This window comes from Ananas comosus, linkage group 11 (assembly GCF_001540865.1).
Source record: "Ananas comosus cultivar F153 linkage group 11, ASM154086v1, whole genome shotgun sequence".
Classification (NCBI taxonomy): Eukaryota; Viridiplantae; Streptophyta; class Magnoliopsida; order Poales; family Bromeliaceae; genus Ananas; species Ananas comosus.
The window spans coordinates 11,326,101-11,353,265 of record NC_033631.1 but is presented as its reverse complement, the minus strand read 5'-3'; the positions used below and the strand labels follow the sequence as shown (position 1 = coordinate 11,353,265).

Genomic DNA, 27,165 nt, shown 5'->3' with positions numbered 1-27,165 from the left:
TTTGATATTAAGACTCTGATCAAACATTCTTAGCGACAAACCTACTTATAAACTTCTGTTACTTATAACGAACGTCCTAATATTCAGTCGACATCTTTCACAATATCATTCTTTACCAGCCTCTATTGTTCTGTTTTTTTTTGTTTTTTTTCCAGTGTTTTCAGAGGACATATTTTCTAATTATGATGTCAAATTATTCTGAGGCTACTGCTGAACTCCTAAATGGCTGCCGCAGGAAGCACTGTTCTTCAATCAAAGCTGCAGCGGCACCTACGAAGGCCGCATTGATATATGTGGTTGGCTCTAAATGACTCGAGTCCGATCGAACATCATTGAATCGATCATTTGAATCAGGTCCACCAACAATAGCACCTACATGAGTATTTGGGTTTGGATCATTTGTGGGAAACCATGTTGAGAATCCCTCTTTGCAGCTCACTTTCCTCGGAAGAACATTAATGGATGGGATCGATGCTCCTCGATGATGAATGCGCTTAGAGTACGCGTTGCCGTACCCGACCATGTATGAGAAGTTCAGTGGATTGTTCCCTAGTATGTAATCCACCTGAAATTGTATAGAGCACAAAATTTACTACTTCAGTATCATTACTTATAACTTGGTAGTTAAATACTAACTAACAAGTGAGGGTATTTGGTGTCTGCCTGTGACTTTGCAAATGCTCTTATTTGGGTTGCGGAGAAGTTAGCGGAGTTGCATTGAACTCCATCAAGCCCCGCGGATTTTAGTGTCTTTGAGTAGACAAACAACACAAGAGCAGCGGTCGTTACGTACTGAAGGTTGGCGGTATCACGCGTAAAGAGAAGCCCCCCTTCGTGTTACCAAAGAAGTAAACTTACAAAAGCAGTGTTAAATTTCAACTAACCTACATAGTAGAGTAAACTAATTGGACTATACCTAATGGGTGGTACCGTAAATTTTTTTGAAAAGAAAAGAAAAATTAGTTGAATTCAGTGATATTTTTGGGGCTTACTGTACCTGGCGTTGTTTGGATTTGAACGCTGCCACTATTTGGCATCAAAGAGCAAACAAATGCGTCCGCATCAGTCTTGTATTTACGCAAATTTTTGTTACCAGCCAAATACTCCTGAAATAAGACATACTTCGGTATAATTTATATTACATTTTCTACAATAGAATTCGGAATGAATCCTAGTTTAGGGCCGGTTCAGCCAGGCTTCTGTGGTGGAATGTTATCGTGCTGCATTGTGGTAGCGGCAAGATCCAAATTCGGAGCCACTGCTAACCATATGGGCTTTTGCAATCATAGAAACCCGCACTAAATAGATGACAGCGACAGGTTCTAATACAGCCTACAGAAAAAGCTAGGCCAAACAGTTCCTTAGTTAAGGATATGCTCACCTTTGCTAGTAAAACCTGCGCTCCAATATATTTGTTGTCCCAGCTAAACTCCGAGACAGATCGACTCCATTCTATATTTTCTAGCACAAATTTCTGATATTTCGCGTCATTAGTTGCTTTAAAGAGCCAAGCTGCGGCCCAAAGAAGCTCATCCTAATGTAATGATGAGATAATTATGCTCAAAAGAGTGTACTAAATCGACTTACATGATCCTTGAGATTAGTTGGCTTTACCTGATAGCCGGAAAAGGAGCAATAAAATGGACAAGAAGCTTGGTAAGATCCTCGATAATCGTTGGCAAATTCGAAAAGCTAACAAGAAGATCCATGTTAGTTAGGATCAAAGGAGACTAAATAACTCTACTGATGCAATTTTCTCTCAAAAAAAACTCTACTGTTGCAATATAAACCAGGTCGATTAACTATGATTTTCCGAAATTCACCCTGTTTTCAGTTTATCTTTAGAGTTTCAATTTTAATAATTCGGTAGTTAATCCGAATGGAGTTTAAAGCAGAAGTGTCTAACTCATGTGATCATAAATATAGCAGTTTGGATGCTCGAATCTAGTTAGTATTACTACTACTTTTTTTTTTTCTTTTTTTCTTTTTTTTTTTTTTTCACGGGGCTCGGTTGTCCCACACCTGTAGCTTAATTCACTGATCAATGAATGAAGCGGGTAGCGCGCTACCTTTCTCTCAAAAAAAAATAAATATAGCAGTTTGTGTTCTAGGAATAAGATTGATGTGCCTTACTAATTTTGATCTATTTAAAAGCTTGGACCAATATGTTGAGTTGTCACTTCTGAAAACCATGGAGGCGGATGCGAGAGCCGCTGCGGCGTCTGCAGCCGCCTCTGTACCTGGCGAATCTGCAGTGATCTTGTAGAGTGTTCGCGGTGTGTCCATGTCCTCCGGGCGCTCCCAACACTGATGATCAGTGCTCCCATCACCTACCTGCAAAGCAAACTAAAACATGGTTGGTAAATCTCTCTCGAATTCGCTTCATTCTATTGGAATATTCGTGTGTAATACCAGAGTTATTTGTGCAAGGATGTGTAAATGAATCATTTTTCCAACCGACTCAAAAAAGTTCATTTTTAACAAATTGTTTTTAACTTTTTATGCAGGCCGTATAATTCATTCCGTACAAAAGACAAATTTGGTATTCCGTCAGGAACTAATTAAAACAGTTTAAGTCAAAAGCACAAGGGCAAGTACTAACATTTGGATTGTACTATATTCGACTGGATCACCCGGAAGGAAAAAAGTACAACAAAAAAGTTTCGATCCAAAGCTAAATTAAATCATGCATTCGGCTCAACTCAAATAGTACTCCTGCATAAGTTCGCGAACCAAGTTTAGGACGAGCTAGAACTAGAAAAGTGACCTGAGTATAGAGAACGGTGGGTGAAGTATGGGCTCGCAACAAGAATTTTGCTCCCCAGCGGACGGCGGTTCGCAGGTGGCCAAGTTGACCGGCGTAGGATACTTGCTCTCGGAACTCGATTCCGACCCAGCTCAATAGGGTGATAGTGAAGGACATGGGCCACACAAACTTCACATTGTCTCCTGCATCATAGTAACCACCTACCAGTTTCACCTGCAACAGAAGAATATTTTGTTCATTGCTAATATGATTCAATTTAGCAAGGAAGCTAATTACCACTTCAAATGATCTTTTCTTTTTCTTATTTGATTTAAATTTGATCGTCTATAAATGAATGGATAAGATTGTACTGTAGATTGGAGAAGAGATCGCTTGTGGTACATCACAAATCTAGGCGTCACATATACTAATACAGAACACGGGACATGACATAGCTCAAAAGCAGCGACTCGGCAATTTTTAAAAAATTAAAAAAAATTGAGTCATCTAATTTTTCTTTAATTTCTCTTATCTCTCTCATTCTAATTATCCATCAAAATTGATAGATGGTTAGGAACTTAGAGCACACGGACTGCTGTGCTCCTAATAGCACAGTAGCTCTGCTCATAATAATATATATTTATTATATATAAAATATTATTAATTATATTTTTCATACGAATGAAAGTTAATAGGATTTTTATTGATAGTACATATATTTTAAGAAAATTTTTTTTCCATATTACATAATTTATTTATATTATCAAAAAAATTGTACGTATTCATCAAAAAACTAAAATATTTATTATCTTACATTATATTTGCATAAAAAATAAATTAAAAATAAGTATATATATATTTTTTAATTGTATGCATTATGGATCAGCATTGAAACACACGTTCAAAGAGCGTCTACATCTAACATGTATACTGTTTGTCCGACACAGATATGCGAGACTTATAAAAATGTTATTCATAATATATAGTCACAAACAAATACTACGGCACAACCATACCAGTTAATCATGCACCGAAATCTGCCTACAATTGATTTATATAAAGTTTGATATCTAAATTCAATCATTATTATTATAAATTTTTAGGCCTATTGGAGAGAGCGATAAAATGATTGATTAAAACAATGCAATCTTTTGCAAGAGGGCGATTGAGACACATGTTTTTATTTTTTCCATTTTCGTAAACTTCGCCATTTATTTCCACCTAAAACTAACCATTCTATCGAGTTCACCGAGACCAAGTTTCGCATAACGGATGAAGATATGCTAAGGTACAATCTCAGGAGAAATTTTTACAAGTACGTTTGGTTGCCTAAGCCTACCTACATTTGCTATTTAAATTTGACCATGTCAATTTCAAGAGTGTACTCGTGCATATATACTATCTATTAATTACTGCGAACAACTAAACAATGGATAAAATTGTTAGAGATAAAACTTGTGAAACTAAATGTGGTTAGTTGGCCCTTGAATAAGAGCCCTCCTCATCTAACTGTTCCAATCTACCTACAAAAAAAAAAGAAAAATAAAAAAAATACAGCTACACATGCTAAATAACACTACATTAATCCTAGTTAGTTGAAGTTAATCATGACTCTTAACTATTAATCCCACGTACGCATGCTAAATAATTGATTACTTTGTCTTGTTGACCATCCGTCAGCGCGGAGTCCCCCCTCCACTCGACACGCTGCTTCGAGGGCAGTTTTCCGGATCGTTGCCCTTCGAAGAACAGGATGGCCTTCTTGAGGGCGTTGCCATAGTCGTAGGAGCGCGCGGAGAGACGAGAACTCTCGGTAGACCCCTGATCAGTTGCTACTAACCCTAAAACTAATCCCACTACTAATACTAATCCTTGGCACTTCAAATCCATGTCTCTCTTTCAATCACTGTACTTATTGTGACAATTTTTAAGCCCTACATGAATATTTATATGTGGAGGTTGGTTTTGTAACATGAGGGGTCCTCAATGTAGACGCACTATCACTTTTTCGCTCAATTTGATTTTTTTAAAAAAAGATAAAAATAAACTACTAATTACCAATATGAAGTTATTACCTATAAAGTAAAAAGGACGTAAAATTACGAAGAGAGTTTAATTTGTTGTACATAACACTCTCTAGAGATGATTTTTTAATGAAATTGTGTAACTCAGATGATTTTACGTACATTACTTTCAAATTTCGATCAGAAATCTTAAATTACACTAAAAGTTACCTAGTTGCAATATACCCGAACGATATTGAGCGATTCAAAATTACGGCCAAAAGATAAATTTATTAAATTTGATCATTTTAATTTTGTTAACTAAATTTTACTATATTCAATAAATTTTATATGTTCATGTGATATATATATATATATATATATATATATATATATATATAAAATTATATATACCCAAAGTAGGTCATATCTATGTGCTGTTTGGAGCACAGAGGCCTCCGTGCTCCTAATCCGTTTTCGATAATGTAAATTTTGAATCAACAATCGACTCCCCTAGATTTGATTTAACATATTTGAACTATCTAGAAAGTAAATTTTGAGATTTTACGATATTATTTATCTAGTAATTAAAATGATTCAAAATAAAAAATTCAAAATAAAAATCTCATAAAAAATTATGATGTAGTACTAAAATTTTTTATTAGAGATATCAATCTTGTTGTATATAGTATAAAGAATTTTCTATCAAAATTTTATCTGATTTGAATACTTATATACCATAAAACTTGCAAATAGCATACATCAACCATTAAAAATTATTGATTTTGAATCTTTCCGATCAATACGTAAATGTTTTCGAAAATTCGCAAAAATTATTTTCTAAATACTTCAAATACACTAGATCAAGTCTAACGGAGCTGATCGTCGATTTGAAAGTCCCATCACTCAAAACGACTTAGGAGCACCAAGACTTCCGTATTTATATTAGCACACAAGTCCTATTCTATATACCCATATATGCGTTTATATCTCCATGCCTCTACAAATTTTTCCCATCTTTCACTTTTTAACACCCACTCCAAACCCATGCCAACTTTATTTTTATTTTTGTTCACATTTCCAAAGATAAGTAATTATTTGATTTCTAGGAGAATGATTAAGAAACATAGAAATCATGCATATTTTTGGGAAGGAAATCCCGGTATGAGCGTAGTTCAATCTGTAGTGACGTTACATGTGATGAGAGCGAGCACAAATGTTGAGAGAGTAAATGATCGCTTTTAAACTCTGTTACGTTTTTTTTCCCTTTCTTTTTCATTGTCTTGTTCAGTGGTTTTGATGCTTGCATATATACATTGAGGACCAGACATTAATTCCTATCACTAGAGAAAGTTTTATTTATTTATTTATTTATTTATTTATTGTTATGAGTATTCAGAGTAGATTATAATTTGTTCAAATTAATATGATCGGATTTTAATTTCTAATAGATTGTCCTAGTTAAGCTGGGTTAATTATGATCGTGTCTTATTTATTTTTAACATAATTACGGATATTAAAAGAAATTTGATTGTGATCTCGGAAACTCCATTAACTATCGTAATTTGTAAACCTTAACCAGTGCTCTATCAAAAAGATAAAAAATAATTATGTCTTAGTAATATTTGTTATCGAAAAATGTTGTCACTGAGGTTGGAGCTGTGACTTTAAATATAGTTTTTTGTAAAATAACAACTAACTATTCTTACCAGTAATTATTGACTTCTATTTCCTTAATAGTTTAAGCTAAAAAACAACCTATCAAAAAATGGAAAAATGATTGGGTGATTGGATTTTAAAGTTGGGACACTTGGCCCACATTTATATAGGGTACTTCACGTTGCGTATTAATTCTGTGCTTAATACCTTATAATAGTACTTTACTAACGTATTAAGGAGGATCGGAAGACTTAAATTGAATAGTAAGTTTAATTTGAAATATGCTATAATTTTAAAATTAATTAAAAATAATATACTAATTAAAGTTTTTCTCATATTAATACAAATAAACTATTATAGAAATTTTTACACGAACTTTTTTTTTTTCTGGAAAATAAATCTTTATTTATCTTAATAGTGGTAGGTATGGGCTTTTGTGTTGCGATTTGATTTGACTTTTATATTAGGATGATCCAAGCATCGAGTTTTGCGCTTTAAGAATCTAAATGTGCCAGGTTCTATGCATCGTAGAACACGTGGTCCACGTGGACTTGCTTATTACTGTGTCCCAAAATGCCAAGTTTCGAAGAACACGTGGATTTGGAAGCTATTGCCTAGACCTGGTGCATCCATTTATGCCACAAGCTTCCGAATTCTTCCAATACTTTTATTCCAAACGACCAATTTTCAAATAGAATAAGATAAAAATATACATAGATTATCTAAATTATGAAACATTCTGAGTTAAATTTTTCAAAATTTTGATTAGTCAGCTATTTTAATTTTTAAATTTGAATGCGTTATTTATTTTTACAACTTTAATTAGCATATTTCATACAATTTTCGCAACCATAAACTTATTACCGTAAATAATTAACTTATCGTTGACCGTCTCAAATAAAATAAATTGAAAGGTTGAATAGTAAATTAAATTTTTAAAAAATTTAATAGCCGATACCAAATAATTTATAGCTCATATAAATTCTATATATTTTTTTCAATAAACAATGTACTAGGTTTTATATAATTAATATGTTGATAAATTCATCTAGCACAAGTGATAAAAATAACATTCGGGGAAATATTATTCGTGTATTTTTTCAAATATTAAAAAGATGGTAATTCTATGGACATACAACATAGCCACATAGGACAAATGAAAGTACGTTCGGTTCACATATTTCAGATGCATTGGGTCCAAAAAAATAATTTTTCAAACACGTGGCTTCTAGAAACTTCCTCGCCATGTCACCATCATGTTCGATCATTACCCAAACAAATTAAACATCCAAACCCATTAGTTCACTCATAATCCACAGATTATAAAAGAGTTTTTTTTTTTTTTTTTTTTTTTTTTTGGAAAAAGGATGGTTTTGCGTTTAGGAATCAACGCTTCTCATGCAATTCGTACCTATCCGAGATATCGTGTGGAGGCGATGGCTTTTGGCGGAGGACACGTAATCTTGGTTGTTTCAGCTTAATATTGCACAAGTTTCCGTGTTGGTTCATTGTCCTTTGTACATGCACTAAAATAATGCAAGTGAATGAGCTAAATTAGTAGTTTTTTTTTATATAATTGAAATTATTCAAGAATAAATCAATGGGAAGAGATCTGTTAAAAATTTTGCCCTAAATCAATTGCATGAGTCGATCACTAGCTGCTAGAGTAGTTGGATGACACTTGATAGTTAAATGTTAGGGATTTTCTGTTTGATTTTAGATTTAAATCCAGTTTTAGACCTTCAAACTTAGGCTAATGACTATGGTTGTTACCTGAGATGCCATACAAGAGATCAGAGATTCGATTCCGTATGGGTAAGTACATGTTTCAAAAAACAATGAGAGTTTCTGATTCTATTAGTGCAAAAAGTATAAGAGTTTAATTCTCATATTTCTAGTTAAATTTATTTCTAAAAAAAACAGACCCAAGCAGGTAAAATGCTACCCTTTCTCTCTTAAAAAAACGAATATTCTAAAATATTTATTTATTTATCAAATATGAAATTCGAAGGTTTAATTACATAATATTTACCACAACAAAAATTTGAGATTTTTTTTTTTTTTTTTTACCACAACAAAAATTTGAGAAAATTTTTTTTTTAAGAGATAGGTAGCACGTTACCCGCTTTCATTTAGTTCATTTAGAAATAAACTTAGTTGTAAATGTTAATCAATTAGGGTTCGAATTTGAGTTTCGGATATCAACCATGAAACTATTTGCCACTTGCTCTAGGGACGGTTGGTCGGTAAATTTGAGGATTTCTAATGACCTCTTTATGGAGTGCATAGAGTGGATAGAAAAGCGAGCCCAATTAAAGAGGCCACGAAGTTCGAGATAGATTAAATTAAGTTCCTTAAAGAGCTATTATTAAAGATGATTATGATGTTTGGATATTTTCAGCTATACTAGCTAGTATTTTCACTCAGAACATTAAACAAACTAACTAATTTCCTTTCTCTCTACTTTAAATTTAAAGCACACGTTAACTAATTCAGTCAAATAATTAAATTGAAAGCACTATTAATGGAGGGCATCCAAGCAAAGTACATCTAATAAATTGCACGCTTGCATGAATAACTAATAATTAATTAATATGTACCACCCCTATTTCATGCATGCACATGTACAAATTTCTCCACACATATATGCATGGAAAACATGCATGGATTGAGCAGATGCATGATGGAGTAGTGATGAGTGTGCGGCGCCACTGAGAAGCCAAAATGGTTAAGTGCTTGTGAATTAAGCTGCAGTACTGGGACTGCTGAGAGGGGTCTGGCAGGGCAGTTGAACTGAAAAAAGAGTAGGTAGTTGGGATTTTGTTGGTTCTCCATCCCTCTAACATTGTCTTCGTTTTCTCAAGGTTAATGTAGTTGACACCTCCCAACCTCTTCTCACCTTCCACTTACATCTACACCCTGAGCTACATAAATTCTCTCCCTTTTTTGCTTTTTTGGTTTCATCCACCACCTTTCTCTATATATAAATCCCCATACATCATTAATTCACTTGGTTAAACTGCTACTTTGATTTGTACGATGGAACCCTTGGAAGGAGAAGCAGTACCAAATCCCCACTTCCCATACATCTCAACCCCACTTGCACCACCGCCGAGCTCGTCTCTTTACTACCCTCCGACTCTCTCCAACGTCGCCGTCGTCGCGGAACACGATCCTCCCACTGCTCCTCCTCCTCCTCCTATTGGTCCCACGGTCGCCGCAGACATGGACTGGGCTTCGCTTTTGCTATCGAGCTCGATGACACCGCAGCAACCGTTGACGCAGGGATTGGGGTTGGACACCGGAACCGGGAAGGGAAGCGAGGGAGAGGATAACGGCGGGAGCGGAAGCAGTAGCAGCGCGAAGGAGAAAGGCAAGGGTTTGGGACGGGGAAAGAAAGTTACTAGGCCGAGGTTCGCGTTCCAGACGAGGAGCGCAAATGATATTCTCGATGATGGCTACCGGTGGCGTAAGTACGGTCAAAAGGCGGTGAAGAATAGCGCCTGCCCCAGGTGCGTTTCAGCTCAAGTATTTAGGTATCGGAATCGATGGCGAAGGCGCAAGGCTATAGAGTAAAAAACCAAAAGAGGAGAATGTGCATGTAGTGTAGCTAGGGATGAAACCTAAAGGGCTTTGGTAGAGCTAGGTCCGATCAACCTCAACTCAAAGCGGATTTAGATCTATCCTTTTAGGTAAGGTTCATGCATATAGGAACTAGGCCATAGCAACTGGTAAGACAATTTTACCCCATAATTTTCTTCGAATCGATCTTTTATTAGTCAGTATGGTATATATCATACAAATTCTCAAACCCTTCAGTTGTTTACCGTCGTTTAAATCCTGATGATAATCATTTAATGGGTTAATATATAATGCCGTCTCCTCTACACTGCTTTCACATGCCTCTCACATCTATCATGCACGCGAAGGATTGTTAAAAATCTTTTTGAATCATTTCTTACTAGATTATTTTGCTAGGGACTAGAGAATATTTCTCTAATTAAACTTCTTTTTTATGAAATACTATGGTTACTACTAATAAGAAGCAAATTAAAAACCTTATTAATTAATAAGTAATCTTGTTAAATTCCCTATCACAGTTAATCTCTTGGATTAAAAGATATAGTCCAAGAATTTTCTATAAACATCAGCTGAACGGTCTAGTGTAATAACTAGTTAATTTACAATTAACTCAAACTTAGATTAATCATGATTATAGAGTTGTTGAGATTCAAGAATATTATGAAAAGTCTATTCTTAAAGCAATTATACTTTTGTTTTAGCTATTTTGTAACTAGCTAATAGTTTTATCACACTGCTAAGGTATGATTACGTTGGATAATAATAGTCGATCATCATGTTTTACATTTGTCCAAAAAAATTTAATTATGTCATGTTGTGAAGATATATACATTAATTCAATTGGAGCTGCATTGAAAGAAAATTTTACATCAAGCATGCATGTCTGATCAACTGTTCTTGATTTATGTTGAACTTAAAACTAGTTGAATTTAACTTAATTTACATATGATTTTTATCGATTATTTTCTAAAACAAATTCATAATCTCCCACTTATGCAAACAATGCTTATCTGTTTCAACATGAGACTGATCATAACCGTAGCGAAGAGGGTATTAGCAACCAATTAGTTCACCAGTTATGGTTCAAATTTATTAGTTCTTTTTTTATTTACTTACACACGGCAAGTTTCATCAGTTTTCTTTCTTCAGGTGATCGGTTTATTAAATGAAACAAAAATTTAAATTTTCATTTCTCATAATAAGGAAACTCATATATTAGAATCTGTTGTTGCACAATCGCATGTATATAACTTCATTTGTTTTTTTTTTTTTTTGAGAAATAGGTAGCACGCTATCCGCTTCGTTTATTTCATTTAGAAATAAACTTAGCTGAAAATATGAATCAACTAGAATTCTAACTTGTGACCTCATGTACCAACCACTAAGCCCTTTGCTACTTGCTCTAGAGACGGTCAGTTATACTAATTTTTTTTTTAGAGAAAAAAAGGTGTACTAGTTGAATGCAATAAACATAGGTTTGAGATATCGATGAAACTAGACAATACACTGCAGGAGTTCCATTAGTTTTATTTATTTTGGAGTAATTTACTAAAACGAAACAAATATTAAGAATCTCACCTCTCACATAAAGATAGATATGATAGAAAAAGACGTGGGATATAAAATAATAGAGAGTACAACCCACATCTTAATATTTTAGTCAATCTAAACACAAAATCCTTATAGGAAAAACCATTCTCTTTCTTGTCATAAGAAAGCTTCCACTCACCCCAAAAAAAAAAAAAAAAAATCAAAGTATATAGAAAAAGGAAAGAAATGGAGGACTCTCATGTGAAATAGAACATGACCCAGGCACAGTAATTTTCATCCTTAGCATAAAATAAGGGGTTATATATCCGCATAACTTAAGCATGTCTAACAAAGGAGAGAAGTGAAGCTCCTGTTCCTCATTTTCTGCAGTATATGGTCTCCAAGTAATTAATCCATGCATGCACGTATAATTATGCAAACAAAGGCCAACACATTTTAACCCATCCTTCAACAAAAACTAACCATTTTCAAAGGAGAAGGTAAGTGCATGTGCATATCATGGTACTGTAATATGAGTCCATGTAGATTAAGGAGAGAAAAGGAATACTGCATGTTTGACTTCAAGATTGCTTTCTATGCAAATTTTAGTATTCAAGAAGCAGTGGCTCAGATTTGTGCAACTTATTGGATTATGCATGGTTACTCACTCCTTTCTAATTAATTTTGTTTCCCCCTTTCTTTTTTGTCTCATAACAATGGATGAAGAAGCTACTATCGATGCACGCACCACACATGCAACGTGAAGAAACAAGTTCAGCGTCTAGCTAAGGACACGAGCATCGTCGTGACGACGTACGAAGGAGTCCACAACCATCCCTGCGAGAAGCTGATGGAGGCTCTAAGCCCTCTTCTAAAGCAGATCCAATTCCTTTCCCAATTCTAGGGCTTGCGTTTGGTTAGTTAGATTAATACACATGGAGAAGGGAAAAAGATGCCCTATCTTCCACAACTCACTGTGTTGTTACCTTCAACTTGTAATATGTAAACTTACAAAGAAGTTACAAAGAAGAAAAGAATACTGTAATTAAAAGTGCTACAATTTTTTTTTTTAATTTACCAATCTTTGTCTTTGCATCTTCACACTTATGTTAATTTATAGCTTTCTTTGTTCTTGTATATTATGAATGCGTAGAACTTTGTTTGCGTTATATGTATGCATGGTCAGTTTTCTTCTCATTAGTACTCACAAACGCTTTAACCAGATTGAAATATTTAAGAGACTGCTACAAAATAATATTAGATTCGAGATCTTGGATATTTCAAAGAAATAATATAGATTATTCTACATAATGCAAGTTATGCAACCATGGAATGTGGTCTAACCATCTTGAGTTTCGATAAAGACGAATTCGCAAATGAATGATGACTGCGAAGTGCTAACATGGGAAGAATTAAACTGCATTACCATTTCATGGATGCCATTTTGTTCGCTAAGCATATCATTAAATAGTGATGCCAACACATTTTAGGGCACGAAATATCGTCATGTGCTCCACCAATGGGGCTACAAAGCCACCTCATAAAGCGGCAAAACCCTAGCTAGTTCGTAAATCATGGGCTATGCTGATGGAGTAGAGCGGACCGGACACAAAAATGCCAACTTCTCTGGAATTAAACATGCAAATACATGCATTGAAATCTGACCTCAACCTAGTTTGATAATATGGTAGCTAAAAAGTATCATTTTTATACATAAAACGATGGAGGAGAGTGGATTCGAAAATGCCAGCTTTATGAAAATTAGACACACAAAAGCATGCGGTAAGAGTTAATTTCAGCTTAGTTTGATAATGTAATAGTTAAAGACTCTTACGATCTTTCTTCTTTTATGTAATAAAATTATAGTTGCATCCGTCACCAGAGAAGCATGCAGTATTACCGACTAACGCAGATTACATCCACATTGTTGACAGTCGGTGAAGAAAAGAGCCTGAAACGCCGAATTCCAAGGAAATCTCAAATTTACAAAACTCGGCAACGATATACATAGCAACTGCCGACTAACATTTTGGGCCCAAATGGGCCAAATCGAATGATTACACGTCCGATGAGATCCACGTGGTGGCTTTGCTAGAAATCCTCGGCCCTTTTAAATTGTTCGACCACCAAACTCGACCGAGCCTCTTCTTCCCCGCGGTCTCTCCATCATCCTCTAGCGGAAAACCCTAAATCCACCGCCATGGGAGACGTCGAAGCGAGCTCGGCGAACCCGAAGAGAGCACAGGGGCGTCTCTGCTCCATCTGTGGAGAGAAGAGACCCGCTCTGAAGCGGCCCAAAACCCTAGAAGAGGTAGCGGTCTCCTAAGACTCTCTTTTTCATTAATTCCCTTTTTCCAATCAGATTTTTGGTCGATTTTGTGTTGTAGATGCAATTATTTGAGAATCTCTTTGGTTTTGTAGTTGGTGTGGGGTGGGGATTGAGCTTACTCATTGTGCACGAAGAGAAAGAGTAGGAAAGGAGTGGGAAAGGAAGGAAAAAGAAGTAATTTTTTACTCGGAGTGGAGAGGAATGAAAGGAAGAGCGTATCGTAGCTTGAGAAATCTTTGTTTTGTTATTGAATAAATAATTACTAGCTTCGGGTAGTGTTTTTTATCATAGTGCAATTGAGGTAAATAAACATGAATATTGATTACAACTTTTAATTTCGATTGTTAGGCTCTTTAGAGGGATCAATTTATTCTCTGCTTTTGTATAGATTGATGCTTTCGAGTTATCAATAGAGCTAAACAATAGAGAGCTACCAATTTGGTCATTTTTCTTTGCGATCAAGTCCCTGAAGTCTTAAGAATTCGCCAGATTTGTCTCTTTCAGCGCTCTTTCTTTTTAAGTATTCCTTTGTTCCATAAGGCAATTATATCCGCCATGGACATGTTAATTATCTTTTACTTAAGAATTTTTATTATTTGTAGCCATATAACTCAGCAGAATCAATCATAACACCAGATATGAAAAAAGTGTTTTGAGCATTTATTGGAATGATTCAGCAGATATGAAACAGTATTTCAACAGATATTACGCTTTGCAAAGTGCTTTATTCAATCATTAATATCAAAGTTGTGAAAAATAGAAGTATGATTTAGCAGTCTTCATTTGGTGTGTGGGTGTGGGGTTATGGTTGCTGCACTTCAATTTGGATTTTGTGTTGATTATTCTTACTGTTTTTTCTGTTCATTTGGTGTCATAATGACTGGAATAACTAGATTGCTTCAATTTGATGGAACTCACTCAAAATTTTTGAATTATTAAGGCATTTACTCTTTTAGATTTGTAGGGAATGCTTTTACAATGTGTTTGAAGATGAGATTCACAAAGTTATCGTGGAGAATAATTTATTTAAGTGCGGTGAACGAGTTGCAATTGGAGCTTCTGGAGGGAAAGGTGAATATGATCTCATGAGCTAATATCTTCTGATGTTTCTTTTCAATATGTGGTTCTCTATTTTTGAAAACCTAAGACTTATCCTTTAGCAACATCAACTTGACCTTCGCTAGTATCTTTATTATTCTTTTGGCAAGAAACTTGATTTATGATTATACATTACATTAAAATTTTCATGGGTGTTTCAGTTGCGCCGTCTTGAAATAATTTTTTCTTCCTTGTTCTTAACCCATTCTTTAGTACTGATCATTGAACGTTGCCTATTCAAATAACTTATTTTGGTTAGAAGAACTTGGACATGGCCTACTCTTGCATTGATGACACACCCTGGCAGCTGTTATATGTGATATCTTGCATTAGTTGCTTAAAATAAGTACACTTACCACAGCTGTGTTAAACAAATGAAGCACAAATTAGGATCATAAACATCTGCTTTTGACTGGTATTATTACAGATTCCACTGTTCTTGCATATGTTCTATCGGAATTGAATCGCCGCCATAGTTATGGCCTCGATCTATTTCTTTTATCTGTCGATGAAGGCATAACTGGTTACAGGGACGACTCTCTCGAAACTGTCAAAAGAAATGAAATACAGGTTTGTTATTCAATTATTACATGATTCTCTTATATTTCTATTGTGACGTGTTGCCAAAAGCATGTATTTTATACTATTTTTTATTGTATTGTTGGTGTTTCCCATGTAATTGACTGAGGCATGACTCTCATTGATGGCCCCACGATCCTCTGCTTATAGAACTTAAATAGAAGCTTATAGAGATGTGGTTTACATTGTTACAGAGTACACTGTCGATCTTCCTTTTAACTGTCTAGGAGGACTTCTCTTTCAAATTGACTTGTTGGCGTACAAGAGCAACAATTCCAATACAGTGAAGCTGTTTATCCTGCATGGCACTGTATATTGCATATTAGTGATCGATATATTTTGCTCTCATCTCTTGAATGTATCATCAATGCTACACATAGAAATTACTATTATTCACTGGACTTGCATCATTTACTTTTATTGCTATGACTGAAAGCCATCAATGTTTTGCAGTATGGATTGCCACTGAAAATAGTTTCATACAAGGATTTATATGGTTGGACAATGGATGAAATAGTGAAGGCAATAGGCTTGAAAAACAATTGTACTTTTTGCGGTGTTTTCCGACGTCAGGTATGTGATAGTGAATATTATGCTTGCAGTAAAATTTGTCTCCTTTAAATTGTTGTGTTTGCTATGCTGTGTTCATCAGCTGAAGCAAAGTTGTCCAAGAATTTGTGCTGTGTAACCTCAATGTTTATATATTATTTAGGATTGAACCAATTACCTTCAATTTATGTTAAACATTATCATTGAAACTGTTGCCAAATTAGTCAATTTTTTTGTTACTAGTAAGATAAAGTAATGTTACTTAGTCTGTTATTTATAGAGAAAGTATTTCTTAGTCAATTCTTTGATTAGTTACGTATTCTGTTATTTATGTAGAGAGTTAATTTTTCATAGGCCCTAGATCGAGGTGCTGCATTATTGAAAGCTGACAAGCTTGTTACTGGCCATAATGCTGACGATATTGCAGAGACAGTTCTATTGAATATTCTGCGAGGTGACATTGCAAGGTTGTTTATCATAACTATAGTGTGTTAATCTTATTGGGTCACCATCTTGTTTGTCTTAAAACTTGTTGACTATGCTCTCATCTTGTAGGTTGAGTAGGTGTACATATATAACTACTGGTGAAGATGGACCAATTCCGAGATGCAAGCCTTTCAAATACACCTATGAGAAAGAGATTGTCATATATCCTTCACGTTGCAGTTCTAATTTTCTAAGATTGTTGTGATATTTGTGTTTCTTTAATGATTATTGGTTGGCTGAAACTATGAACCCTTGACTGAGTAACACGTATGCATATTTCAAAAAGCTGGACTACTTCTCTACAGAATGTAATATCTCCAACTCTGACATGTATCTTTTCAGTTAAATATCTATTTCCCTGAATTCTGAAAGTTTTTTTTTTTTCACCCCTGATGATGCTTTATAATGATCACATACAAATAGTAGCACACACCAAAAAAGAGTTCTTGCAGGCTCTTTATTTTGTCTTAAGTTGGAGTAAATTTTTTGCAGATGTTTTGTCACTTGTCAGATTAAATACTTGCTATTATGTTATCCTTTGTCATTGCAATTCCTTGTTAAATTGAACTGTTGTATACTCGATGAACTACAATCAATTTATATTTGCATGTAATGTCTATCTTATAAGGATATATAGCTGCTAGCGACTAATATGATTGCCCAAGATTTTTTTCTTTTTGCTTTTTTGTGTGTGTGTGTGTGTGAGGATAGGGGTGGGGGATTGGGGATGACCTATTAAGTCACCCTTTTGCCTCTGGCTTATTAGAGGTTTCTGCTTGGTTCCCTAGTGAATGCTAAATCCAAATGGGAACTAATCCTAGGCTTGAGCTCTTAACTGTGCCAAACTGAAGCTTAGGAAAAGATGTATTTTCATTTGTAATTCGGTAATATCTGATGGAATTTTGTCCGGAAATCAGTGCTACTGATACTAGCTTATGATTTTACTTCTCATATTTTTTTTCTTTCTTACTTTAATTAAAGATTACCTTGTCTTATACTCTCAATAGTCACTTCACACGACTTCCGTTTCCAATACAGGCATTTACTCTCCCAATGCATATCGTGGTTTTGCTCGTGAATTTATTAAAGATTTGGAAAGAATAAGGTAATGATTTGCTTATTCTAGCATTTGCTGAAAAGAATAATTCACACGAAGGCGTCAATTTGCCTTATTTCTTGCTTTTGTGATTAGATTTAAAGCTCCAATAATCCAATATTTTAGTTTCTGAATCTTCTAATTATATTTGTATTTATAGTTATATTCTTTTTATTGGTACAGGCCTAGAGCTATTCTAGATATCATTAGATCTGGAGAAAATTTCAGAATATCAACATTTACAAGGATGCCTGAACAAGGGACATGTAAACGTTGTGGTTATATCTCTAGCCAGGTAATATTAGTCAGTTTTTTTTTTTTTTTTTGTCTATTTGAGCAAAATAAATAATTTCTTTCTCACATTTTTCAGAAGATTTATTGTCCAATTAAAGTTGAAAATATATGTATACTTACTCTATTGACTTCTTTCTTGGTTTTCAGAAATTGTGTAAAGCGTGTCTTCTACTGGAGGGATTGAATCGAGGTCTACCGAAACTAGGCATCGGAAGAACTAAGGGCCACAATGGCGTAAACAAAGATGACGAGCAACAAAAAATCTCGCACTCAAGAGAGAAGGGATCGAGTTTACAGAGCAAACAATGTGGAACTCTTGACTTTTAATGAGCCTGCTTACCCGATTTGTGAGCATTCTATATTACGAGATTTCTAGTAAATAAGATAGATTATGTATTCTTTCATGGAAACACTGTTTTTTTGGTTATTTTGTGCGGTACAACGTCGCCGTGCTTAATTTATAGTATTTATCTTCTTTGCAGAGAAAATATGTCATTCGCAAATTCCAAACCCAACTATTTTGACGTCTTAAGCACTCCACTATGCTTTAACCATCGTGCCATGGTACGCTCTTAAATCCTGTGTCTTATTCCACTAGTTTGCTCTATTATCTCGAGGAAATATAGCATTCATTTTTTGCTTTTGCATTTCTCGCACACTAATTAAACTGAATTGTAAATTTTTATATTTACAATTAAGTGAAAACTAATGTAAAACTGAGAGACCTCTCAACACTTGCTCAGAAACTTTCCAATAACTGGATTCATTCATGTGCTGTGTCTGCTCTTCAGGAGTCTATTTCACTTGCCTCCATTGAAAACCAAAATTAAACAACATGCCAAACGAAAAAAAGAAAAAAAGGAAAACTCAATCAACATCATCAACAAAAATGAGCGTACCCAAGCTCCTGAATTTAAACTTTTTTTTATTTTTTTTTGTTGTGCTTTTTTTTAAAAATTTAAATGTTTTTTTTTCTTTTTTTGGTCTAGTCCGGAGGTTTTTTTTTACCTTATGTAACTTAATTCTTTTTTTAATGAATAAAGTAGATAACGCGCTATCGTTCTCTCTCAAAAAATAAAAGCATCGTCAATAAAAAAAAAAAAAAAATCGGTGCATTGTGTGATGACTACACGTTCAGATTCAGAACATATCCTTCAGTGTAGGTAGCTTCAGCTCCCCCTTCGTCGGCAGCGGAATCGTGAAGTTGCCGACGACGGGGAGGTCGATGGTGAGCCCCACCTCGAGCTCGTAGCGATATCCGGAAGTCGTACGGCACATTCACCGGGAACTCCAGCTTCATCGCCGGGGGGGGATTGGTCGTCGAGGGGTAGCCTAGGATCCTAAACGGTTGGGCCCATTCAAGGTTTTTTTGTTTTTTGGTTTTTCATTTTTAATTTGACCAATTCACATTTATCGTTTAAAGTTTAAAAGTCCGAAGTTATTGTAATTTATTATCTAGTTATATAAATCGTTACATACGCTTCGTCGAGATTATAGACTATGTGAACTTCAGCTAGATTGTAACTCACCGGACCAAGCGCATTAACTCATGTTTGAGGCACGAATAGAACTCGACACCTATTCCTCTTCCGGGAAGGGTGCTTAACTGCTTATGGATAAAAGAAAACATTGTAGCCTCGTGCAGTAGGCATTTTGGTACTCTAGGTCCTGATACAATGTTTGCATATTTGGAGCTCTGGACCGGAAAAAAGTATAGAATGCATTAGTTATAATGCTGATGCGGTGTTTTCAACCAATTATATTATTTTTTTGGGGTTCACATATTTTATCATGATTATTAGAATAATATTTTTATTGTATTTTTCTTTCAGAAAAAAGAGATGATTGTTTGGTTATTGATGATGTAGTATAAGTGTCACACAGTAGACTTTCTCCCGAATCGGTGGTTGGATTTTTAAAATACAAATTGTTCTTTTTTCGCCCTTTGTTTGATTGCAATGCTTCAAAGCAACACAATTCACTATGGTTACACAATCAATTAGCCCCAGGATTTGGCAAACGGGTAGGCTGCATAACCCGCAATCATTATACTCGCAGATCATGTGGATATGAGTAAAGATTTATTTGTAAATTTTTGGACAATTAATATCTTTACATATACCTGATCATGAACGGGCAAGTCGGTGTGCGAATTACTTGCGGGAAGTTTTCTCTTTTTTTTTGTTTCTATATATATATATATAGAAACAAAAAAAAGAGAAAAGTTCCCGCAAGTAATTTTTAAAAATATAACATAACTTATTGTTTGAAATATCATAACATATAATAAATAATATAACATTTTAAAGTATATAAATTGTATAATATAAAACTATTTTCTCATCCGAAATTTTTGTTTTACAAAATTAATAAAATTTTTCATAATTACAAAGTCGATATCATAGAGGTTATATATTTTTCAATTAAAAAAAAAAATACGTTGGTACCAGCAGGTTGTTCAAAATGCTAAATATCCGTTTTACCTATAATTTTTTTTGGTAAAAAAGTGGTACTCATATTGAGATTGCCAAGTCAGACTCTAACTGGCTATGCTATATTTCATATGTATTACTGGGCAAAAATCTATAAAATGGATGTTACAAAAGATATGTCATATTTGGGAGCTTGTCGACTTGGGCCTGGGCTTCAGCTCGGCCGAAATCATGTGTTACTTTCCCAGATGATTGGGTGCATCCTTAACTTTGTAAGCATAATAGGCTCATAAAGATACTAATATATTATGGTAGTGCGATATAATGGTATTATTATTATTATTATTATGTGGCTTGTAGAATTGGTACATTCGCATCACCATATAGTCCACGAGCTCATAACTCTCCATTTCGTCCTTCTAAGCATTCATATTCTTTAGAAGGGATTATGTGACAGGAGGTCAACCATATCATGCCGCCACCAAGAGCAGCATCTTTCACCTGGCTGGCACGCAATGTGATGGTCCGAGAGAATATGTAAAGTGTTTGTTGTTGGCTATTTACTATTCGAATTAAAATAGGTCCAACTTTCTGCCCTGTAACAATAGGTCTAAGAGATTAATAAGTTGAGTTTGGTGAACTCAATAAGTTGAGTAGAGTTGCAGTCCGCAAGAGACCTAACGGCAAGAGGTCCAGACCTAACGTCCAAATAATTTGAGTCAGGTCGAAATCCGTGAGTGCTGTGGTTGAGCTCTTAAATATGATGGATGAGCCTTTTTAACGGTACGCATTTTTGGAATAGTTGGTTGGGGCTTACGATTCACATTTATAGCCTCAAAGCATAAAAATATAATTATCACTAAACAAACAAAATGGTCCTTTAATGTTTTGATCGAAGCCTGGAACGAAGCGTAATGGCGTGTGCTTCCGCGACGTGTCCCTTAATGTTTCCAGGGCTCTCGAACGTGTCGCCGTTTTGATCGAAGCCTGGAACGAAGCACTTTGATTACCTCCTGGCCTTGGTGCTCTGCCCTCGGTCACCCCTTTATTTATTTTTGGTTTCTCATGTTTACTGGGTCTCATATACCTGGTTTTTGTTCTCTTGTTTTTTTCTTGTCGTTCTCCTCTTGTTCCCTCGGTTCGGAGGCCCTAGCTGCTTCCAAATTGTACGCTAAATTCATTTTGCTTAATGAATGAAGCAGGTAGCTTGCTATCTTTTTTTCAAAAAAAAACAAAATGGTCCTTTCATCTCTCTCTCTCTCTCTCTCTCTCTCTCTCTCTGAAGGGACATGGAAAACAACTAAAGATGTATGAATCGCACAGGAGAGATAAACCTTTAATAAAAGGTGCTGTTGAAGTGTACATACATATATTTGCATACAAATTCCCCACCTCATGCATGTCTCTCTCATGGATTCCTCCTCTAGATCTTTATCTCATATTATCCTTTTCCTCGTATTCTCTCCCCATAGATCATTCCTCAAAAGCTTTTCCCTTATTCTCCGATCGTTTCACACTTTGTGCTTTAATTATTATTATTATATTGTTGTTATTGGAGTTATTTTCGAAAAGGAACCCGTTTGACTCAATTGAACAGTACTAATCAGTAGCATCTCGTCACGTCCCAATAATCTCATATCATTCGTATACAAGGACTAAAAATTTAGTATGAATATTTTGTTCGATTTCAAATTTTGTTACACGGTCGATTGCTTTCCAAGTGCGAGATCCCGTTGGATTATCTCAAATTAATAATTCATTTGCTTCAAATTGCATCAACTTTCATTTTGATCAATTAGTATATATTTTTTTCATTGACATGTTGGAAAGTTCACTTCTCCCGTACGTAGCACAGATGTGTCTTCTCAAGAGGACCATATTTTCTTGTGATCTTTAATTAATAGATTTGGAAACATAAGTAAAGTTATATAAATTCGCTTCAATCACGTCAACATGAATCGTTACGAATTCCAGCCACCCACAAAGCCAACTTGTGATCGATTTCAATACCCGTCGATCACCCGTCGCCCCCAAAAAAGAACACGGCATTAGGTCTCATTATGGTCGATCTCGACAAAACCTACCAACCGTCGACGACGACGACGACGACGACGACGACGACGCCAATGATCAATTAACACAAACTTCAAGCAGAAAACAACCACTATGAAAATCTCATCCTCGCCTTTCGCCTTCCGAACATCTTCTTGGTCCAGTTTCGTCGAACATCTAATTCAATGAACAAATAAGAATTATATATAATATATTATACAATAATTATCTTCACATTTAGTGGTCCCTTCCAATATGATCCTAATTAGCCACACATATATGTGAGACACCTTTTGCTCTGTAGCATATATTAATGCTACTGTTGAGAGAAAGTGACTCCACAACGGCTTTATTTAGCTTGAATTAAGACCAATTCTTAATTAATTCCTTGAAGTACATAGATACTAAGCTGATGTAATTGGTTTGAATTATGTGGGGGTGCTATATATCCTTTTCCAAATTTTCTCCTTTGTCATCTCTTGTGTCCTCAAAATAGTCACTAGCCCTAGAAAGTAGACCTTTTCCTTTCTTTTTCTTTTTCTTCTTCTTTTTTTTTTCTAGGAACCCCTTTTTGTAGTTTAGCCCCCAATCTTTTAACTTCTACAATCAGATACATTCCATCCCAAAAAAAAAACTTGTTAAAATGATTAAACGAATGGGCATGCAACTGATGCATAACAAGCTTTGGTACTAATTTGACAGTTCTCATCCAAATTAACTGGATTTTTGAAAATAAAAGCTTAACTGTAAGTAACTAATAAAATGTTAAATAACAAGCGTTAATGGCAAGTTTGTAAAAAGAAAAAGATTGGGACCGAAAAGAAAATCCAGTAAATATCGAGGACAATTGTCCAATTAAATATTTTTTATTTTAAAATTTTTGTGATGAAAGGAGAAGGTGAAGGTTTGACTTGTGTACTGTAGCCGCTACAACCACAGTGATTGCATGGTGTGTCATCTTGTCTATTCCTTCTAGAAGATTTGAGAGGCTCATTTTACCTACTACCTAAATAAACCACGCGGTTTGTTTGTCTCTCGTCCGGTTCAAATGAGCCGAACTGGTTCAGCTTTGTTACTATTATTATTATTATTATATATATAGTACAGCTTTTATACTATCAATAGCGCTAGCACTTAGTATTATCAAGTTTTCAACCGTAAAATCTATCCATTTGTTTATTTATATTTGTTAAATTATATTATTCAAACCAACTAACCACTTAATTCAAGAGTACTACTATCATACTAACCGCACGTTGAGACACATAATTTCTCATCAATTTTTTTTTCTCTTTCATTCTAGCCATCAATCAAAATTGATGAATGGTTGAGAAGTTAAGAGAATAAGGATTGTTGCGCTCCTATAATACATAACTTTACTTTTATATACATATATATTCATATATATAGAGTGAGCCTTCCATGCTTCTGGAAGCACGAGCCTTCCATGCTTTCATGTCGTTTTCAATGTTGCGACTTTCGAATCGTCGATTGGTTCCGTTAAACTTGATCTAAATTATTTGAAGTATCTAGAAAATAAATTTTGCAATTTTTCGATATCATTTGCCTAGTGATCGAAGGGACTCAAAATCAATAATTTTAATGGCCGTGGTGAGCCGTTTACAAGTTTAACGGTGTAGAAATATCCAAATCACGTGAAATTTTGATAGAAAATTCTTTATACTATATAAAACAAGATCAATATTTTTGATCTAAAATTTTAATGTAATATTATCACGTTTTGTAAGATTTTTATTTTCAACCGTTGTTTTTGAGCCCCTTAGTTCACTAGGCAAATGATATTGAAAAATTGTAAAATTTATTTTCTACATACTTCAAATACTCTAGATCAAATTAATAGAGCCGATCGACGATTCAAAAGTCGCAACATTAAAAATGATCTAGAAGCACGGAAGGCACCGTGCTTCCAGAAGCAGAGTAGCCTCACTCATATATATATATATATATATAGAGAGAGAGAGAGAGAGAGAGAGAGAGAGAGAGAGAGAGAGAGAGAAAGAGCTAGTCTCCTATACTATCTATAGTACCGGGCCTCTGGGACTATAATCTTATTTTCGATCTTAGGGTGTTCAAATCAACGATTCACACCGTTAAAACTAATATAAGGTATTTAAAGTTTTTAGAAATAAAATTTTATATTTTCTCGACATAATTTACTTTATGATCAAATTATTTCAAATTTGTCAATTTTCAATAGCTATTATGACGAGTTTGGAGTTTAACGGTGTAGAAGAATTTAAATTTCTTCAAATTTTGATAAAAAATACTTTAAACTATCTAGATTAAGGTTAACATTTCTTGATCTTNCTCTCTCTCTCTATATATATATATATATATATAAAACTAGGCTGGAAGACTATTAATAGCACCAATTACTTGGTGCTATTAAGTTTTCCGCCATTGGATTACAAGATGTGTGGTTAGAATGATATGAGCCCCCTAGGGTTGAGTGGGGAGTTGGTTAAATAGTATAATCGAACGGATGAAAATGATAAAAAAAGTAAATCTAACGGCAGAAAACTTGATAGCACCAAATGCTTCGTGCTATCAATAGTATTACAGCCGAACAATATATGAGTCCGGCTGGGGTACTATCGATAGCACCAAGGATTTGGTGCTATCAAGTTTTCCACCATTAGATTTAATCTTTTAATTATTTTTATCCGTTTAGATTATACTATTCAACCAACCACTTACTCAACCCTAAGGGTCTACATCATTCTAACCACATATTTCTCAATTCAAGTGCTAAAAAATTAAGAGCACCAATAGTTTGGTGCTATTGATAGTATTTCAGTCTAGTTTTTAACCCTTAGATGAAAAATTGAAAGATTAGGATGATTTTACTCCCTGAGTGGTCCTCACTGAGTTATAATATTTAATCTAATGATTAGAAATGATCAAATAAATTGATCCAAAAGCTAAAAAAACTTAATTGCAATAGGAGGCAAATATTTAGACGAAAAAAAAGGACTTCTAAGTTTAGATTTCTGGTATCAATCATTAAACTCTTAGCAACTATATTAGCACCATCGGTTTTTTATAACATTGTTAAGCAAACATGTGTCGGGATAAGCTAGCTAGTGACTATAAGCCTAACAATCTTACTTTTTAATATTTTAGCCTTACGCGGTTTAATTTGTTGGCTTCTAGAGTGTAAAAGTTGCAACAGGTTATAATAAAAAATTCTTCGTCTTCTTCTTTGGAGAAAGACAATTTGAAAGAAACTTTATTGTATAAAAATTTAAGTTGATAGAGAAACGCCGTTTTAATAATTCATCTCATGAAATCTTTTGCGTTGTTCGTGTATGGAACAACAATTAATCTAAACTTAGAAAAAAATAGTATTAGAGAAAATCTTGTGCTGATTACATAATCATTGTTTGTTCAACTGCACTTCTAATACTAAGACATTAATGTCTAAAAATGGCCTCATCGAAAGATACGTTGCTATGAAATAAATAAAGGATACGGCCACGAGTTCACACGAATCACACCTTATATCTTTGATTCACACATTTTTAACTCATTTTTTTTCTTTCAATATCATGATTTTTTTTTTTTTGAGAGAGAGAAATGTAACATACTATCCGCTTCGTTTATTTCTTTTAGAAATAAATTTAACTGTAAATGTGAATCAACTAGGATTCGATAATTGATTCGACAAGTTTAACTTTTGATTAGGGCTAAGTGGGCATTAAATACTTATTTAATTACTTGTTCCCCCCTCAAAAAAAAAGGAAAAAAGAAAAAAATATAATAGTTTAGGTATTAACTATATGTACAAATTAACTGCAAATTAACTAGCTAAATTACTAGCTTATAGTTTGTGTTAACCTTATGGAGCAAACATAAGCACATGTTCGAGTAACTTTGAAAAAATTGGTTTAATAAAGTGGAGTATTAATTAGTGATGATTAAAATTATGTTTGATGTAGCTTTGAGCATGCTTATTAATTTGTGGCTTTTTGAACAGTTATTTCAGTAGATATATATCAGTAGCTGCTCAGTTCCCATCAAAGCGATCGAAATGTGGACCGTATTGAAAACATGAAAAATTGTAGGTCACGCATCCATCCTCTTGTATAATTTTCTTTGTGACAGCGAGCAACATGTACGCTCTGTCAATTCCTCTCTCCTAAAATAAAATTCAACCTCACAACTAATGCAATAAAAATGATATATAGCGATATTTTTAAATATTCATACGGATCAAAAAAAGTGTTGTTGGCTAAATTATCGATATTTTTAAAAAGTATTGTTATATGTGATGTCGCTATATATATATAGTAACAGTTTAAAAGTATCGGTATAACCTAAAAAGAATACTGCTAATTTATCAACACTTATTTAAGTGCTTAGCAACCACCGGAACCCTACTTCGTCGGCTGCGACGATAGAGGAGAAGGAGAACGAGGGGCACTTCGTCTAGGGTTTCAACAGATTGAGTGAGGGGAGAAGGGGAGATGGTGATGGAAATTTTTTTTTTAATTTGTAATCGATTCGAATGGGCTCGGTGGGGTGGGTTGAGTAAAGTAAACTTCTATTTTTTGTTGGAATGGGCTTTATATTTAGGTCTTAGTAGATTTTTAAAAAAAATTTTGGCATAAATGGGACACTTACACAAAAATGTGTTTCTATAATCTAATTTTGTTGTAGTAAACTTAGCTAATTTGGCGCACGTTTTGTCCGCTTCATTTATTTCATTT

The 27,165-nt window shown here is 34.4% G+C and overlaps 3 protein-coding genes across 7 annotated transcripts; 2 read left to right on the top strand and 1 right to left on the bottom strand.

Moving 5' to 3' along the window:
• On the bottom strand, nt 123-4,636 carry LOC109717177 (endoglucanase 18-like). Its single transcript, XM_020242850.1, has 8 exons — nt 4,403-4,636; nt 2,768-2,980; nt 2,134-2,334; nt 1,615-1,692; nt 1,382-1,534; nt 998-1,106; nt 664-830; nt 123-565 (listed from the first exon to the last, which is right to left on the bottom strand). Exons 1-8 carry the CDS (start codon nt 4,634-4,636, stop codon nt 194-196), a joined length of 1,527 nt encoding a protein of 508 aa, XP_020098439.1. The 3' UTR covers nt 123-193.
• Nucleotides 9,380-12,621, top strand: LOC109717093 (probable WRKY transcription factor 75). Its single transcript, XM_020242762.1, has 2 exons — nt 9,380-9,920; nt 12,247-12,621. Exons 1-2 carry the CDS (start codon nt 9,448-9,450, stop codon nt 12,422-12,424), a joined length of 651 nt encoding a protein of 216 aa, XP_020098351.1. The 5' UTR covers nt 9,380-9,447; the 3' UTR covers nt 12,425-12,621.
• On the top strand, nt 13,641-19,705 carry LOC109717639 (cytoplasmic tRNA 2-thiolation protein 1-like). Of its 5 annotated transcripts, none has more exons than XR_002218234.1 (12): nt 13,641-13,831; nt 14,806-14,920; nt 15,375-15,517; nt 15,980-16,099; nt 16,430-16,542; nt 16,631-16,723; nt 16,829-16,869; nt 17,600-17,666; nt 17,841-17,952; nt 18,099-18,298; nt 18,434-18,515; nt 19,110-19,705. XR_002218234.1 is itself a non-coding variant. In XM_020243502.1 (11 exons), the coding sequence occupies exons 1-10, from the start codon at nt 13,721-13,723 to the stop codon at nt 18,276-18,278; spliced, it is 1,095 nt and encodes a 364-aa protein (XP_020099091.1). In that variant the 5' UTR covers nt 13,642-13,720; the 3' UTR covers nt 18,279-18,298; nt 18,434-18,721. The 5 variants fall into 5 exon arrangements, 1 of the variants encoding a protein (XP_020099091.1); XR_002218231.1 differs by having other exon boundaries at nt 13,642-13,831; nt 19,115-19,705; XM_020243502.1 differs by lacking the exon at nt 19,110-19,705 and having other exon boundaries at nt 13,642-13,831; nt 18,434-18,721.

Bases quoted from the DNA above. Each gene is read 5' to 3' on its own strand.
- LOC109717177 (XM_020242850.1), bottom strand. From the start codon at position 4,636: ATGGATTTGAAGTGCCAAGGATTAGTATTAGTAGTGGGATTAGTTTTA. The intron at 1,535-1,614 runs GTAAAGCCAACT...TCATTACATTAG, and splicing joins GCTCCTTTTCCGGCTATCAG to GATGAGCTTCTTTGGGCCGC. The intron at 566-663 runs GCAGACACCAAA...ATACAATTTCAG, and splicing joins GAGCATTTGCAAAGTCACAG to GTGGATTACATACTAGGGAA.
- LOC109717093 (XM_020242762.1), top strand. From the start codon at position 9,448: ATGGAACCCTTGGAAGGAGAAGCAGTACCAAATCCCCACTTCCCATAC. The intron at 9,921-12,246 runs GTGCGTTTCAGC...CAATGGATGAAG, and splicing joins AAGAATAGCGCCTGCCCCAG to AAGCTACTATCGATGCACGC.
- LOC109717639 (XM_020243502.1), top strand. From the start codon at position 13,721: ATGGGAGACGTCGAAGCGAGCTCGGCGAACCCGAAGAGAGCACAGGGG. The intron at 13,832-14,805 runs GTAGCGGTCTCC...TTACTCTTTTAG, and splicing joins GGCCCAAAACCCTAGAAGAG to ATTTGTAGGGAATGCTTTTA. The intron at 16,100-16,429 runs GTATGTGATAGT...AATTTTTCATAG, and splicing joins GCGGTGTTTTCCGACGTCAG to GCCCTAGATCGAGGTGCTGC.